The sequence below is a fragment of the Peromyscus californicus genome, unplaced genomic scaffold (assembly GCF_007827085.1).
Source record: "Peromyscus californicus insignis strain IS unplaced genomic scaffold, ASM782708v3 Scaffold_14__1_contigs__length_90479793_seg_2, whole genome shotgun sequence".
NCBI lineage: Eukaryota > Metazoa > Chordata > Mammalia > Rodentia > Cricetidae > Peromyscus > Peromyscus californicus.
In genome coordinates, this window is record NW_026294436.1 from 7,704,554 (window position 1) to 7,721,785 (window position 17,232).

Sequence of the window (17,232 nt, forward strand, 5' to 3'; positions counted from 1 at the left end):
ATTGGCCCTGCTGCCCGTCAGGGCTTCAGAACTTCAACGAAGAAAGCCATAAATCCAGATTGCAGGTAAAATGCCCAGCTAGAAGAAGGGCTTTGCAGGGCTCTAGCAGGGTCAGCAGAGCATATGCCTGGAGCCTGGACTTCCATCCCCAGCATGACATCAAGTCAGTATGATCCTGCATACCTATAATTCCAACACATGGGAGGTGGCTGGAGGAGGATTAGAAGTTATCTTTGTTTACAGAGTGAATTTTGAGGCCAGCCTGGGCTACATGAGACCCTGTCTCAAAAAACAAACAAATAAACAAACAGCAACAACAACAAAAAAAACCAAACCTTGCCCTGTGACTCCCAAAGTCAGAACCAAAACCAAAGCTTTGCAGACCAAATATGTCTACAGGCTTCTAGGCACCATGGTCTCCCAGTTTACAACAAAGCAGATTAAGCTCAGAGTGCGAATGTGATTTTCCTCCAGCCATTCAGCCTGTACCAGAACCCTGTTACCCAGTCATAATGCATCAGCCTGACCTGGACCCAGCTGAGAGACTGCATTCTCAGTTCCCAGAGCACTTCCTTCTGTGTCTCCCCTGGTGATAGGAGTCTGAGGGGCCAGGCTTCTCTGGGTCTGGGTCCACTCAGCCTATGTGTTGTACAAAAAGCATAAACTGATCAGTGTTTTTTTGTTTTGTTTTGTTTTTTTCTGGCTGTTAATCCACAATGTGAGCCCTTACATGCCCCACAGCCTCTTTCTTTATGGTGGAGGTTGGGGGCCGGGGGCTTCCCTCGCTCTCTCTGAGCAGGAAGCAAGAAGCAGTTTCACAGGTGAAGTTCTACACCAGGTCTTGCCTGCCCTTTCATGCACCCCAGAAGTTCTGTTTTCATTCTGAGCCAAATGTCTGGAGAAGCGGCTTTGCCTTCTCTGACTTCACCGAGGAGGAGTTGGGGTGCTGTGATGTCAGCGGGTGGGGAGAAGTGAATGGACCAAGGACGCATAGTCAGGCGATCCAGGTGACAGAGTATCCAAGTGCCCCCCACATGAGGGGCAGAGAAAGACTGAACCCCTACACTCCCTGCATGGGCTGCTTCTTGCCTTCCTGAGCCACCTGGTCAACTCTCCTGAGGACCCAGAATACTCAGAGGTGTGGGCCAAGCAGGGAGGCTTTGTGGAATGGGGATGGTGCTGAGGCTCCGCCCTTGAGCTGGACCTGCGGCTTTTGAGGGTAAGATGAAGCTGCCGATGACATTCCCCCTTGATGTTAGCCGGGTTACCTTCATCTCATCCCCCAAACCTCTCCCTCCCACTTCCAGCCACTCCAGGCCTCTGAACTGCTGGTGGAGGCACTTCCGGACCTGTCCTCTCTCTGTTTACTGTCAGCGCCACGGATTTGGATTTGGATTCGGCTCCTGTTCCTCCCGTGTATTTTCCGGTCTATGTGTTTTTAGCTTTTGTCATCTGAGCACTTAGTCCCGCTGGTCTAGGCTTGGGCAGCCCAAACTGTGCCCTGAGGGATATGTCTTCCCTGGGGACCAGCCTCTCCCCTTTCACTCACCCCTGTGTGTCTCCCCTGCCTGCTTCTGTCTACCGCTGCCCAGTTTCCTCCTGTTTCTTCAATCCAGCCTACCCCTTCAGAACTCCACCTGACCCTCACTTGTCCGTTTGTCCCCCGATGGGAGCCTGGCTGTCTTGCATCAGGTAGACTGACTCCAGTCTGGTCTCTGGTTGTTGGAGTATCAGGTCCTAGGGAAAGGGAGGGAGCTGGCTTCTGTGTGGTTGATTGGCTCCTGGGTTGATGGACCTATCATAGCTGGGTTTATTGGGTTAATTCTAAAAGGCGGGCCTGGACCCCCTAAAAATCATCTGGAAGGCGTAGCTCCCATCAGCTGTTGGGTCTGCAAGACTAGTTGAACTGTGTAGCTGAGCTGTGGAGTACCAGCTATGTGTTGGGGAGCGTGCACCCTGGAGCCGGAAGCAGGGAACACTCTCCATCTATCCCTACCCGGCTTGCCTACCATGAGGTAGACAGTCAATAAACAAGGAAGTAATTAGCTACATGGCTCATTAGGAAGGGACTTATTCCAAGAAGGGGGGATGGGAATGAAAGCCTGAATGGGGGTGATTTCCCAGTCAGGTGGCTCAGAGAGGAATGGAGGCTGGGAGCAGCTGCCTGGGAAGGAACATTCTAAGACAATGCAGCCACTGGGACATGCCGGAATCACATGAGAGGAGGCCGGCAGCCAGCACGGGACTGAATGTGGGTATCTTAGTTTCATTTCCGGTCATCATGATAAAATACTCTGATGAAAGAAACTTAAGGAAGAAAGGATTTGTTTAGCTTACACCCCTAGGTTATGGCCTGTTACTGCAGGGATGTCAAGGCAGTCGGAGCTAGTCACACCCCCAGTCCGGAGAGGAGAGCAGTGGATTGATGCGTGCCTGCGAGTGCATGGCTCACTCTCTCCTTTCATTCAGCCCTTGAACGACTCCCCGCATACTTTCAGGGTCTTCCCACTCAATTAACCCAACTAAGAAAACCCCGCACAGGCATGCCAACAGGCCAACCTAATCTAGAGAAATCCTCGTTGAGGCTCCCTTCCCAGGTGATTCTAGATTGTCAAGTTCATCACAGCAGGAGCACAACAGGAGCAGAGCGGGGAGAGGGGATAGGAGACAGGATGGCAAGGAGGACCCAAACAAGGAGAGAGACATGATCTGACTGATGCTGGGACAGGGCTGCCTCAACTGCTGTATTGAGACAAGATGGCAGAGGACAATGGCTACTTCTGTGATTCATGCAGTAAATGCTGACACCCTGTGCCAAGGGTAGGCAGTGGGTGATGAGGGCAGCATTTGAACTCCAGATGTGATGAAGCATACGGGGTGTGTGGCATGGAAGACTCCAGGATTGGGGTCCACAGAACCTGAGCAAAGGAGTTGTTTGTGTCTTATGCGGGAGACTGCAGAAGGAGCGGGCTTGGGAGGAAGATGGGATTATTGGTTTACGGAACAGCTGCCTGTGGGCACCGATGAGTTCTCAGGAGTGTACCCAGGTTGGAGATAGAGGGGACTAATTATTAACTTGGCCCAGTGGTCCCATATACCAGCGAACAGATCAAATATCATTTACCCCAATGTCAACCCTGGAGCAGAATGTGGACTCTGAAGGATGTGTAGTCGGCAAGCTAAGTTAGTTTGGAGAGTGGTTGCTGGCTGGAGGAAGTGACAATCAAAGGTTGGTATGAAAGATGAGGAACCGTCAACTATGTAAAAAGTTTGGTGTGGGAAGAGTGTCCCAGTAAGAGGAACTCTGTCAAGGTCCTGTGTCAGAGGAAGTGTGGGGGCCCAGGGCATGTGAGAAAGTGTGCAATGAGCACTGTCTGGAAGGGCAGGAAAGAGCATGGCAAGAGGAGAGGCTGGGCAGCCCAGTGATGGCCAAGGCAGGCAGAGTACTCAGAATCTTGTACACTCAGTTCGTTGGTCATTATTCTAAGTCATGAGGTATCCTTTCAGTGGTGAAAATCTGAAAACAGAGGGGAGCAATTTGGAATGGTCACCTCTGAAGGGACGGTGAGTGGTAGAGGGTGGATCGGAAAGGGGCACCAGGAAAGGTGATTGCGTGGTCTGGCAGAGCTGATGGAAGTGCAGGGAAATGCACACCAGCAGAGCAGTCAGTGAGAGAACCAGCAACCTTTGCAACAGCCAGATGTGACCGACTAAGACAGAAAGGGAGTATTGTGTATTTCAACCAGGGGTGAAAGTAGAACACACGGAAGGCGGCAGCTGGGGAGCTGTTACTGGGGCTGGAGAGATGGCTCAGAGTTTAAGAGCGCATACTGCTCTCATAGAGGGCCTGCCTTCACAACTGCCTGCAGCTCTCCCTCCAGGGGATCTCTTGCTCTTTTCTGGTCTCCGCAAGTGCCCTTGAGCACGCACACACACACAACTTGACATCTTTAAAACAGAAAGAAGTTATGCAGCCATTTATCAACCAACTGGTCACAGATCCTTGTGCAGGTCTGTGTTCGTGTTGGTGCACATGAGCGTGCGTGCGTGCATCTAGAGGCCTGAGGCCAGGGTCTCTCATTTGATGAGAACACACAGCCAGTTTACAAATGCTCATACAGTCTTCTGCTGGTTCCTGGAATGGCAGTCCTGGGCCCTAAATGTCTGTCCACAATGTCTGAGATCTGAGGTCAGAGCTTGGAAAGCAGAGGGCTGGGTCCAGGTTTGAAGATGCCACAGTAAGGCAGATTGTGAAGCTCAGCACTCCCACAGGTGGTTACCAGATGCTGAGGACTGAGTCAGTAACTCAGTCTGGGGCCCAGTCCCTGGATGGCGGGTTAAAGGAGGTGGTTTCCCTCTTGGAACAGAAGCTGCCGGTGAGATGCTGAGCGCCCAGGAGACTGAGCAAGGCACGTTCACTGCAATGAGCCAGGTGGGAAGAGCAGAGAGGCAGAGTGCAGCGGGATGGGCCCTGAGAAGGATGAGGCGGCTGGGGTACTCCCACCTTCGCAACAGTTCTCAGAGAAACCTGAGGGTCCATAGCACTACTTTCCCGAGTTTCCTAGACCCTTCTATGAAAGAATCTGGATCACAGGTGAGACAAAGCTGAAAAACAACAACAACAACAACAACAACAAAAACGAAAACGAAGAAACAACCAAAGCAAAACCAAACCAAACCAAAAACCTGTGGAGAAGCTGGAGAGGTGGCTCAGTCGGCAAAGTGCTTGCCTGTAAGTGTGAGGACGCGAGTTTGACGCCCAAAACTCACGAGGAAAATTGATGGGCATAACGGTGCAGACTTGTAATCCAAACCCTGGGGAGGTGGAGACAGGCAGGTCCTCGGGGCTCAGTGGCTAGCCAGCCTAGCCTGCTTGATGAGATCCTGAGGAAGGACACACCCAAGGTTACCCGTCACACACACATTCCTTAAATCATCTGTTCATACCCTTTACCCGAATGCAATAGGCCACACACTTTGAAAATCGGCTTCCGTCTGGAGCTGAACGCAGCCACGTACCTAATCATATTCTTAGCTGTACTTAATTGAGTACTTCTCATCAAGGGCCAGGATGTGCTAATAGATTTACAGGCATTGTGACATGATATTCATGTCAATTTGGTCACGTGGATTTTCCTCTTCTCACTTAACTGAAGTGGAAACTGTTCGGGCCTAGTATCCAAAGTTACCCAGTTCACGGGCTCTTAAACTTACACCTGTCTTGTCCCAAGAGTTCTTCCGTTTGGAAGCCTCGTGAGGGCAAGAGGCAGGTTCATCAGCCATACTGACAATGAGGAAACCCAGGGCATGGTCAAGGATGTAAGCTGGTGCTCTGAGGTCTGCCTCTGAGTTCTGTGTGTCCCGCAGGAACCACATTCCCATTTCTCCCATATGCTAGCCTGCTGGTAATTTTTTCCTCCTTGATGTGATGGCTATACAATCAGTTTCCCCTGACTCGTGAGGAAGGGGTCCCCCCTGCTGTGGTCCCCAGGCTGCCCTGACAGTAAATATTGATTTTGGGAACTGGGAGGACAGATTCATTTGTGAGTCGGTTCTGAGACAAACCACATCTTGGGTGGCATCCTATGCTGAAGGATGGTGCCTTGTTCTTTTATCTGGCACATTGGGTGTGAGGGGAGGTTCAGCTCTCCGTAGATCACCAGGAAAAAATTAAGATCTCCACACAGCATCCCTGATGAATGCTGTGCCCACTCTGTGAGGAGGGTGTCTGAGCAAAGAGTGGGCACTTCTGACTAACAGGCACAGGTTCACATCTGTGAGGACCGTCTGAGGGGCAGGCTCTTCATCTGTTGAGGCCTGTGCTCTGCATTGGAGCACAAGGCACCTCTCCACACTCCTGTCTGCCTAGGGAGAAGCTATGTGTCCCCAGTACTCAAGTGGAGCAAAGCTGTCCATTTTCTGTTCTGGAGTTGGTCTTCAGTTTCCCTGGAAAGACTAGAGTGGCTTCCCTAGGTGGCTTGCTCCAGTAGTGCCACCATTAAACGGCTCTTGAGGGGAATACTTGCATGCCCCTACAGGGATAGCAAGAGAGTGATCACTTCTGAGTGGTGCCTTCTGCCCTGGGGGTGGAGGACAAAGTGACAAGAAGCCAAACACAACTTAGGGTGAAATGAGGTGAATTACTAGACTTCACTCCCTTTCCCAAAGGAATCGAGGGAGAAAAATCACAGTCCTAAAATTCCCAACTGCAGCCCAGACCCAGAGCCGGGACGCCTGGCTTGAGGAACAGGTGTTGTGCGATTCCACTGGTCAAAAGCTCAAGTGCATTTAAGGCGCTGTGTGCCTCTTTCCTATATACTGAAACATTCTCTTTTGGAAGAGGGAGGAGAAAGCAGAGAGGAAGGAGGTGGGACCAGGGACCAAGGAGCAGGAACCAGAGAGGAAGGAAGAGGGAGCAGGGAGGAAGGAGAAGGGAACAGGGAGAAGGGAGGAGGGAGGAAGGAGAAAGGACCAGGAACTGAGAGGAGGAACCAGGGAAGAAAGAGGAGGGACCAGGGAGCAGGGAGGAAGGGAGGGGGAGGGGTAAAGAGGAAGGAGGGACTAGGGAGGAAGAAAGAGGGAGGAGGGTGGAAGACACAGAGAGTAGGGAGCAAGAAGGGAGAAAATCATAGGGCCCAGCAAGCAAATGAAACTCAAACGGCTCAGGAAACTCCTGAAACTTACAAGAATTCCAACTATCCGCAAGTGTTGGGTAAGCAGTAAGAACTGGTAGGGAGAGGAGACTTCTCAGTGGAGCTGCCTACACGTTGGATAGGGAGCTCCAGGAATGCAGCTTTGATGAGTCTTCAGCCGTGCTGGGTGGGTTTTTCACTGCTACAGCTGTCATTCAGTCTCCCATCCTTTTATATGTAACCCCAATCAACTCACTGCTTCAGGAGGGCTTCTTTCTTCGGTCTGTTGTCAGTGCCTTCTCTAGGCAGGAAAAGTCATACAACACTGCCCTCTTGCTTGCTTAGTAACTTCTTACTCTGGGAAGTCACAGGCTGCCACCATGAGCTGAGGTTCAGTCATTATCGGGCCTAGGCCACCACTAGACCCAAACCTAAAAGATGTACTTTACTATGTGGCCAGCAGGGATCAGAAGTCACAGCAAAGAAAGACAGACACAAATCACAAGGGTTGGCATAGCAGCGCACACTTTGTGCTGGCTAGTTTTATGTCAACTTGATACAAGCTAGAGTCATCTGAGAGGTAGGAACCTCAACTGAAGAAATGTCTCCATAAGATCAGGTTGTAGACAAGCCTGTAGGGCACTTTCTTATTGGTTCATGGGGGAGGGCCCAGCCCATTATGGGTGGTGCCACCCCCTGAGTTGGTGATCCTATGTTCTGTAAGGAAGCAGGCTGAGCAAGCCATGGGGAGCAAGCCAATAAGCGGCACCCCTCTATGGCCTCTGCATCAGCTCCTGCCTCCAGGTTCCTGCCCAGTTTGAATCCCTGCCTTGGCTTCCCTCAGTGGACTGTGGCTCTGGATAAGTAAGCCAAATAAATCCTTTCCTTCCTAAGTTGCTTTTGGTTGTGGTCTTTCATCACAGCAATAGTATCCCTAGTTAGGATGCAACTGTAATTACAGGACTTGAGAGGCTGAGGAAGGAGGATTGCCATGAGTTTAAGAACAGTCTGAGCCATTGAATAAAACTCTCAAAGAAAAAAGCAAAACAAAAAATGCCTTTAGTTTTTAAACACTTTTGGTTGAGATTTTGGTTTTCAATAAGACAATTTTGGCAGGTTAGATTAGCCACTTCTGGAGCAATGGGTATTATGTAGGAAATGGACCTGCCCAAGGATCCTAGGCCACCTATGGTGCTGGTGACATCCCTTGGCTGAGTTCCCTGTGGGAAGTGCCATCCTCTAGCAGCTTTATGAATGAGCCAGCCAGGACCCCAACACCATCAAGCCTTCAGATGACAATTCCAGTTGTCTGATGGCATTTGTGATACCATTTCAGACCCTAAGTCAGAAGATCAAGCACAGCCCCTTTCAGAAATCGAGACCCACAAAACAGTGACATGAAGCAGTTGTATTGAGGAAAAACAGACATGAAAACTGCTTTTATATCACTAGAAGGTTTCCAGTCTCTCAAACTGCATGTGCTTGTTCACAAGGGTCTTAAATTTGGGAAGTGGGAGAAAGCCACGGAGGACGGCTTGATCTCCAGCCCAGCTGTCTGCCTCCAGGCTATGGATTCTCCTCTGTCACCCCACGCTCTCATATGCTGCTAGCTCATTAGACAGACAGAGGAGTGTTGGGCCACAGCCCTCCCCCATGTCATTTCTTAGTTTCATGGATGTCGATGCTTCCCTACATGTATGTCCATGTATATGTGTATGCTTGGATGTGGGATTCCCCTAGAATTGATACTTCTCAGGTTTCTTGTCTGGGGATGCCAGCTGTCGCTCCAGACCCCGGGAGCTGTTCTGATCCAGTGCTGACAGGATCTGAGGCAGATCACCCCTATTCCTGTAAATATGCTTTGCAAAGTTTTGAATGATATTGCTGTTCTTGAAAATGTGTGTCTATGTCAATCACCTTTTTTTTTTTTTTTTTGTAAAGACAGGATGTACCTGGCTTGATATTTGGCCAAGCTAGCAAAATGGTAAGTGTTGTTTTGGGTTTTAAAGATGTTTTGATGTAAAAGTTGGGGGGCAAACTTATTTGACATATTTGTTTTTGCTGGAGGTTAATGTTGAAGGAGGGTAGATTTTTGATTGTTAGTGTGGAAAACCATGCTTGTTTTTGACGTAGAAATAAAGACGGCTGGAGCTATTTGGGGCCAGCCACTTATGTGAAACTCATCTGGTCATCAGATAATTCATTCCTTCATGCCAATGCCTGTAACGACTGTCTCAGGACCTGAACCCAGGCTGAGGCGGGACCACAGCAGCACTAGGTAATAAAACCTGACACTGTCTTCTTGTTCTCTCTGTCTCGCCCCTGCCTATCTCAGGCCTGCCTGATGCTTCCTCCCCTGTGCTCACAAACTGTTTTTCCTGACTCTCCTGGGGTGGGAGGAAGCCTCTGGACCTGTCAATCTTTCCCCAAAGGGCAGAGGGCAGAACTAACCCCAGATGCTTAAAAGCCCATTTGTGGCTGCCTGCAGGGTACCGAAAACTGCCCCACACCAGGAAGCCCATGGCCTGTCTGCTTGGCTGGGTTCCACCCATGCTTGCTTACTGGGGCTGCAGCTCAGTCCTGCTCCCCAACTTCTCTTCACCTTGAGGACCTGTCCCTCTGTTCTCTGACTCTGTAGCTGGGTAGCCTGATACTGGAGAAGACTGCAGGTTGGATCTGGCTAGTTGGCTATGAGGGGGGTTGTCGTGTATGTCCCCCACTTAGAGAGTTCATGATTAGTCTTTTGTGAAAGAAATGGCATAGGGGCTGAAGACATGGCTCAGAGGCTAAGAACACTGGCTCCTCTTGCAGAGGACCCAGGTTCAATTCCTAGCATCCACAGAGTGCCTCACAACCATCTGTAATTTCAGTTCAAGGGGATCCCACATCGTCTTCTGGCTTCTTTGGGCACCAAGCATACATACATACACAGACATACATGTGTGTTACTTTTGTTTATCATGCATTTATTTAACTCTGTGAAACAAGCATCGACATCCATGAAATTAAGAAATGACATGGGAGAGGGCTGTGATCCAACACTCCTCTGTCTGTCTGTCTGATGTGCTGGCAGCATTTGAGAGCGTGGGGTGAGAGAGCAGAATCCATAGCCTGGAGGCAGACAGCTGGGCTGGAGATCAAGTTTAAACAGAGGGAAAGAGCTGTCCATAGCTACGTGGTCCTGATCAAGGTGTGGTCCTGCCCATCATCGACCCAGCATCATCTCAGCTCCAGTGTCTCCTGCAATGTGGGCTAAGAAGCTGTCAGAACTGCGTGAAATCTTGGTTTGGGAGACAAACCTCTTCCTGGTCTGGCATCATGTTTCACACCTTTTCTTCTCCCAGAATGAGATTCATGGGGGAAATCCCAATTTCTTGGAATACAGAATACCCCTGCCCTAGTCCAAGCCCTTCTGGGATAACTTAGGCTGACAAGCTGGCATGTGTCACGTGTCCTTTATTTTTCACTCAGTGCATGTGTGTGTGTGCGCACATACACACACACACTCCTAAGCACAATAGAGTGATACAAAAGCACTCCATTAAATGGCTGCCCAGCAGGCTATTAGGCTAACAGATTATGGAATGAAATAACACATCACCATTCGTTCATCTACTCTCAGCTGACAGCCATTCACGGTTTGTGTCCTGCTATTATAAACATCACCTATGCTTGTATAGATCATGTCCATTTCCTAATTTACTAATGCTTTAATTAGGAATGCTTTTATTTCCTAAATACCGAGAATGAGGGCACTCTTAATTTTAGCACCTTAATTTTAATAGGTGGTTTGAAAATGGCCCTAAAAATGTTGATTTTTCACAGCTGAGCCAGCAGGAGGTATTCTCAGTTCTTTCAGGGTCGTGGGGAGATGTGTACATGTTTTGTGTTTATGTGGGTACAGATAGAGTGCAGAGCCCTCACAGTCCAGAGTCCAGAAGAGTCCGATCCTCAGAGCTGGTTGTGAGCTGCCAGACCTGAGTCCTGGACATTGAACTGAGGTCCTCTGCAAGAGCAGCAAGTACTCTTAACTGCTGAGCCATCTCTCCAGTCTATTATTCTCAGTCTTTTAGCATTAGTTTACCTAACAGGGCTAGAGTAACTTCTCATTTTTACTTTATATGTTTGTGACTCATTCAGATTTTGGGTGTATTTTATATTTATTGGTCATTTGAATCTAAGCCTCTGTAGATTTTCTCAGTTTCTTTGTCTGTTTTATTAGTTGTCTGACTTAGCAATTTGAAAACAACTATGTGTGTTTGGGTGTGAGTGGGCTGATGGGGATGGTGTGTGTGTGTGTGTGTGTGTGTGTGTGTGTGTGTGTGTGTGTGTGTGTGTGTTACTGTTGTGTAGCAAGTTCTACCTTGACACATTCCATCCTAGAGGTAGGCTCATTAAAACTCAGAAAGGAAACAACATATGTGTCTCAGGAAGTTCTTAAAACTCACAAGATTTGAGTCCTGTAAGATTTACAAGGCACTTCCTTCCTCAAGGGCAAGCTTTAGTATTGCTGGAGAGAGAAGACTAACAATCAGTGGCCTGCAAGTCCTTGGGAGAGCTTCATTATGTACACGTTTTGTGAGTTATCACCCATGCTGAGGTGCTCTTTTGGTCTTGCAGCTACCTTTGGGCTGTTCACAATCCTCTAAGTATCCCCTCACCTATACTCTGTAAGTTAACCCAATATCATTGGTTTGCTGAAAAAGTCACACAGCGGGGCATGCATATGAGTGCATGTGCCCATGCATGTGCATGCAGAGGAGGATGAAAGATGTCTTCATCTGTCACTTGCTCCCTATTCCCTCGAGACAGGCTCTCTCACTGAACGCTGTCTGGCTAATGAGTTCCCTGCACCCAGCTATCTCTGAGCCCAAAGCCGGGGTTATAGGCACGCAGAGCCAAGCCCAGCTGTTCGTGAGTGCTGGGGGTTCAAACTCGGATCCTCACGCTTGCAAGCAAATGCTCTTACTCACCAACCTTGTTTGTTATCTGTCGCCGTGACAAAGCACCATGACCCAATGCAACATGGGGGGAGGAAAGAGTTGTATGGATTATAGGTTACAGTCCACCACTGAGGGAAGTCAGGGCAAGGATCCTGGAGGCAGGAACAGAAGCAGAGACCATGAATGAGTGCTGCTTACTGTCTTGTTTTCCATGGCTTACTCAGCTTACTTTCTTTTAAAAAATTGTTATTTGTTTTTATTTTTATCTTTTGCCTGCATGAGTGTATGTGTGCATGTGTGTACCTGTTGCACGAAGAGACCAGAATAGGGTGTCAGATCCCCTGGAACTGGAATTACAAATGGTTGCAAGCCACTCTGTGGGTGCTGGGACCCACACCTATGTCTTCTGCAAGAGCAGCAAGTGCTCTTAACTCCTGAGCCATTTTTGAAGCCCCTCAGCTTTCTTATACAACCCAGGACCACCTGTCCAGGGGTGGCACTGCCCACAGTGCGCTGGGCTCTCCTACATCAATCAAGAAAATGCCCCCATGAGCACAAAGGCAGACCACTCTGATGAAGGCAGACCACTCTAATGGAGGCGGATCCTTGGTTGAAATGTCTACTTTGCAGGTGGTTATACTTTGTGTCGAGTTGATACAAACTAACCAGTGTGTCCACTGAGCCGTGTCCCTAGCCCAATTTGTGGAAAGATTGTGTGTGTGTTGAGTGGTTCTCTGCTGGACGTCCTGGTGGTGCGTTTTAAGCTGCTCTGCTCTCCTGTGCTCTAAAACCTTGGCTCTCCCTCTTTGCTTTGGAAGATTTTCCTTGTCCTTACACCAAGTGGGTAGGCATGGGGTTTTATTGGGGAATCTCCCACTTCTTAAATCCTTAAGAGAATCTCCTTGGCTTTGGTGTCTTGGGATGAGAGTGATGTGGCCCTTGCAGGCTCACATGCTGAAGGTCTGGTCCAGCTGTGGAGCAGTTTTGGGGAGTTCTGGGGTCTTCCTCTTCCCACTGGTAGAGACATCCAGATACCTAACATCCCATCCTCCCCACTGCCCCCGCTGAGTCGAGAGTACTAAAATTGCTTAGTGCGTTTAGCTCTAGACTCAGTAAGAGCTCCCTTTGAGACACAGCCCTTCAGTTTCTAGATTCTTTGTTCAAGAGATTTTACATTCCCAGAGAACCCAGGGTTTTCTTCATTTGGGAATATTTCCTATTGTTCTAGTGGTTTTCTTTCTGCTGGGTGATTCTGTTTTTGTTTCTAGAACTCCCAATATGTACCATGTCATCTTTCGTGGCTCCATCCTCTAGCTTTTTTATTTAAAAAATACTTTATTGATTTATTTTAAGTGTGTGTGTCTGTGTGTGTGTGCACATGCATGTGCATGTGAGTGTAAATACCTAAGGATTCCAGAAAAGGCTGCCAGAGCCCCTGGAGCTAGAGTTATAGGCAGTTGAGAGCTACCTGACATGGGTCATGGGAACTGAGGTTGGGTTCTCTGTAAGGTCAGCAAATACCTTTAACCTCTGAGCCAGCTCTCCAGCTCAACCTTTCACTTTTTCCTTCATAATTTTCACAGCCCAGTGTGTGTGCCCTGTGCACTGTCAGAAATCATTGCAGTGTGACTCTCTGGGCCATTGTTGCAGATGTTATGGGTTGGAGTTTAGAAGGCACCCTCCGGAATTCCCAGGTTCTTGAATCTTGGAACAACAACAACAATGGACCACGGACACATGCAAAGTGGTAAAACAGAACTAGTGTACCTTATCTAATTAAAACGTTTCATTTAAAGGTAAGTGTGTGCAAGTGTATATTCAGACACGTGTGCAGGTGCCATGGAGGCCAGAAGAGGGCATCGAATCCCTCTGCAGCTGCAGTTAGAGGCAGTTTGGACCAGAACTCTGGTCCTCTGCAGGAGCAGCAGGTGCTCTTAACAGCTGACACTCCAGCCCTGAGATCCTTTATTAAGGAAGAGAAAGACACTCCCAAGTGTGGATGGGGGCTAAAGACCTGGGAAGGTTGGAGGCTCAAAAAGATCCTTGGTTCACTAGACTTCTGACCTTTTAGAGGACCTTTACACAGCTCCCACTTTCTCCAGATAGAGTTCAGACTTTTTTTCTCCCTCACACATGCTCTGTCTATTATGGGGAGAGGGTTTCTGGTCTTTATCTGTGTCATTGATAATCCCCCTGCCTCCAGTCCAGCTCCTCTCCCTCCATGCTCTCCTTCCCTGTCACAGGGGTTTTACACAGCGGTCATCTTTTCCTTTTTCTCAGCTATCACGTTTTGGGGATGAAAAATCCACATTTTCCCTTCAGAAAAGCTTTCTTGTGTGCACACTACTCTTGGTGACCAAAAACTGCTCAGCTTTTCTGATTAATACCAGAAAATGGCTACGAAAATAGAGCCACAGCTACGAGAGAAATTAAAATATTTATATGCAAATTTGGGCCATCATTTTTGAAGTCTAGAAGAAATGGATAATTTCCTGCCAAACTCGTTTCAGCGTTGACCTCAGAAGTGAAACACTTGAAGAGAGGATTAAAGCAAAGAGAGAACAAAGTGCCTGAGAGACCCCACTCAGCAAGTAGCGGGCGCCATCACAGACTCGCTGAATGTCGGGAGAACAGCAGTCTTCCACTGGGTGGGTGCTTCTTCTCATGAGCTGCCCTCTCCAAGGGACCCTTGAACAGTACGAAAGTGGGGATCCCTGGAAACACGCTGGGCTAGAGAGTAGCTTACATCTGGCTCCTCTAGAGGTTCTCCGGGTGAAGACAGCAGGAAGGGAAGGGTTGACATTTGGACCGGGACGCCATCTTCAGGGTTGATTGGGGGGCGCCTTGACGCTCTTATGGCCCCGCAGGGTCATCCTAAACCACACAGAGGGCCTGGGCTTTTTCACCCTTGCTTCACCCAGGCAACAGCGGTTGTCTGTCCCGAGGAGGGGCACATACGCCAGGGCAATTGACAAAGAGGTGTGCTGTGTGCCTCCCAGGAAGCCTCTCAGACTCCTGCAGGGGGAGTCTGGGAACCGCACTGTGGTATCCACTGCAGAAGGCCCGCGTGTCTCTTTGCTCTCTGTGTCTGTCACTTTTCCCGTTGCTGTGACAAAATTGCTGAAAACCCTTTAAGGAAAGGGTTGTTTTGGGTCACACTGTGAGAGTACAGCCCACGGTGGCGGGGAGGGCGTGGCGGCAGGCGCATGAGGCAGCGGCTTGCGTTTCGCCCACAATCAGGAAGCGGAGAGATGAACGCTGTGCTCAGCTCACTTCCTCCCTTTTACTCAGTCCAGGACCCCAGGCCATAGGATGGTGCTGCCCACATTTAGAGTAGGTTTTCCCTCATCAATTAACTCAGTCTACAAACTTAACAGGTAGACCTGCCTAGAGAGGTGTTTCCGTGGTGACTCTAAATCCCGTCACGTTGACAACGAAGACTGACCGTCCTGTATCTTCAGCACCTCTGGCCTGTGGTTGGAAGATCCCAAGAGCTCGCAGCCACAGCCTGAGGGGCTTGAGGAAGCGGAGACAGAGGAGGGAGTATCTCTGAGGAGGAATATTTTTGCAGGCAAGCTCCTCCCACATTCTATGGTGTCACTCTCCTTGCCATTGGGTGCCTGGAGGGGAAACTACTGTGTGAGTTGAAGTTTTCAGGGGGAAAAAAAAAGCCTATGGCCATGATTCTCTGAGCCTGGTTGGCTGGTTTCTTTGGTTTTGTTTTGTTTTGTTTTTTTCTATTCTGGTGTGTTGGTTTTTGTTTTATCTTATCATTGTCCCTTAGAAGCCTATTTGTTTTCTAATGAGATGGAGAAGGGGGTGGATCCTGATGGGTGGGGAGTAGAGGGAGAGCAAACTGTAATCAGGATATATTATGTGAGGGGAAAAATCTATTTTCAATAAATGGGAAAATTGTTTTTAAAAACCTTCTTGCTTGTGAAGGGTTAAATGTAGCAGATCAAAGTCAATGATCTTGGACTGTCTTTAGCCCTCCCTGATATTGGCCCTAACCTCCTTGTGACTGTCCAATGTGAAATCTACTAGATTGTCCCCGACAGAACCTGAACCCTATAGCAGAGATTCCCCCTTTACTATACCCACTTACAGGGTGCTCCCACCATGTATTAGAAGTGTCTTGATTTATTGACTTATTTGTTCTGTTACCATGAAAACTTCATGAAATTGGGCTTTCCAGCGGGAGGGTAGAAGCGGAAGGTAGCCAGTGGAGGTGTGAGTTTGCCACAGGGTGCTGCGAGGTTGTTTCTCGTACGGTGGGTCTCCGTTGCGACGTCGCCAGCCAGACTCAGCACGCCGGGCGTGAAGCTGACCACCCAGGCCTACTGCAAGATGGTACTACACGGCGCCAAGTACCCGCACTGCGCCGTCAACGGGCTTCTGGTGGCCGAGAGGCAGAGGCCACGCAAGGAGCACCTGCCGGGCGCAGGCACCCATACTCTCTTCGTGGACTGCATCCCGCTTTTCCAGGGCCCGCTGGCCCTAGCGCCCGTGCTGGAGGTGGCGCTCACTCTGATTGACTCGTGGTGCAAAGAGAACAGCTATGTGACCACCGGCCATTATCAAGCTAATGAGCATGTGAAGGATGCCAGCCCAAACCAGGTGGCAGAGAAGGTGGCCTCCAGGATCGCCGAGGGCTTCAGTGAGACTGCACTCATCGTGGTGGACAATGCCAAGTTCACGATGGGCTGCGCAGCACCTACCATCCATGTGTACGAGCACCATGAGAACAGGTGGAGATGCAGAGACCCACACCACGACTACTGTGAAGATTGGCCGGAGGCACAGAGGATCTTGGAGGCACAGAGGATCTTGGAGGCACAGAGGATCTTGGAGGCACAGAGGATCTTGGAGGCACAGAGGATCTTGGAGGCACAGAGGATCTTGGAGGTACAGAGGATCTTGGAGGCACAGAGGATCTTGGAGGCACAGAGGATCTTGGCATCACTCCTGGACAGCCACTCCTATGAAACGCTCGTGGATTTTGATAACCACCTGGATGACATTCGGAACGACTGGACAAACCCCGAGATCAACAAAGCAGTTCTGCACCTGTGCTAGACGAGAACCATGACAGCTGGACACTTTCCACCACAGAGATGAGGAAAACATATTTTTAAATTCAGAGGAGTAATGAGTTAGCCTGATGGGAAGCTGCAAGTCTGTGATGTGTGCCTTGGAAGGGGAGTCCGGTCGGCATCCTTCAGGGCAGGGCTGTGGAGAGGTGTGGTTCTTAGTCCTATGCTGCCCAATCCTGCCCATCAGAGCTCTTTCTGCTTGTCCCAGGTTGTTCCCTTTAAACAGTTCTAGCCTTTTATAATCTAAAAAACAAAACAAAACAAAACAAAAGAAAAACTTCATGAAATTGTTTTCACTGGAACATGGAGTTTGGGATCAGCTGAATCGTGTTCCTGGCTCCAGTATAAACCATCTCTCACTCCCTTTGAGGTGAGAGCTGTGCTTTGGCATTGACACTTGTGTCTGCTTCCCTGACCACCACCCTGGGAGTCACCTGACCAGAGCAGCCAGTGGAGGGAGAGAACAGCGGGCTAGCTGCTCCCCTGAACACCCCTTCTTCCACATGCCTTCCTTTATATCTTTCTCCCTTGTCTGTGAGAAACATTTTAATTTTTTTTTCTGTT

The 17,232-nt window shown here is 49.3% G+C and overlaps 1 protein-coding gene across 1 annotated transcript; it reads left to right on the plus strand.

Annotated features, from left to right (window-relative positions):
• Positions 1-4,464: 4,464 nt before the first annotated feature.
• LOC128109539 (ER membrane protein complex subunit 8-like) lies at positions 4,465-16,870 on the plus strand. The gene is made up of 3 exons (XM_052736689.1): positions 4,465-4,494; positions 15,782-16,372; positions 16,517-16,870. Exons 1-3 carry the CDS (start codon positions 4,465-4,467, stop codon positions 16,649-16,651), a joined length of 756 nt encoding a protein of 251 aa, XP_052592649.1. The 3' UTR covers positions 16,652-16,870.
• Positions 16,871-17,232: the final 362 nt, after the last annotated feature.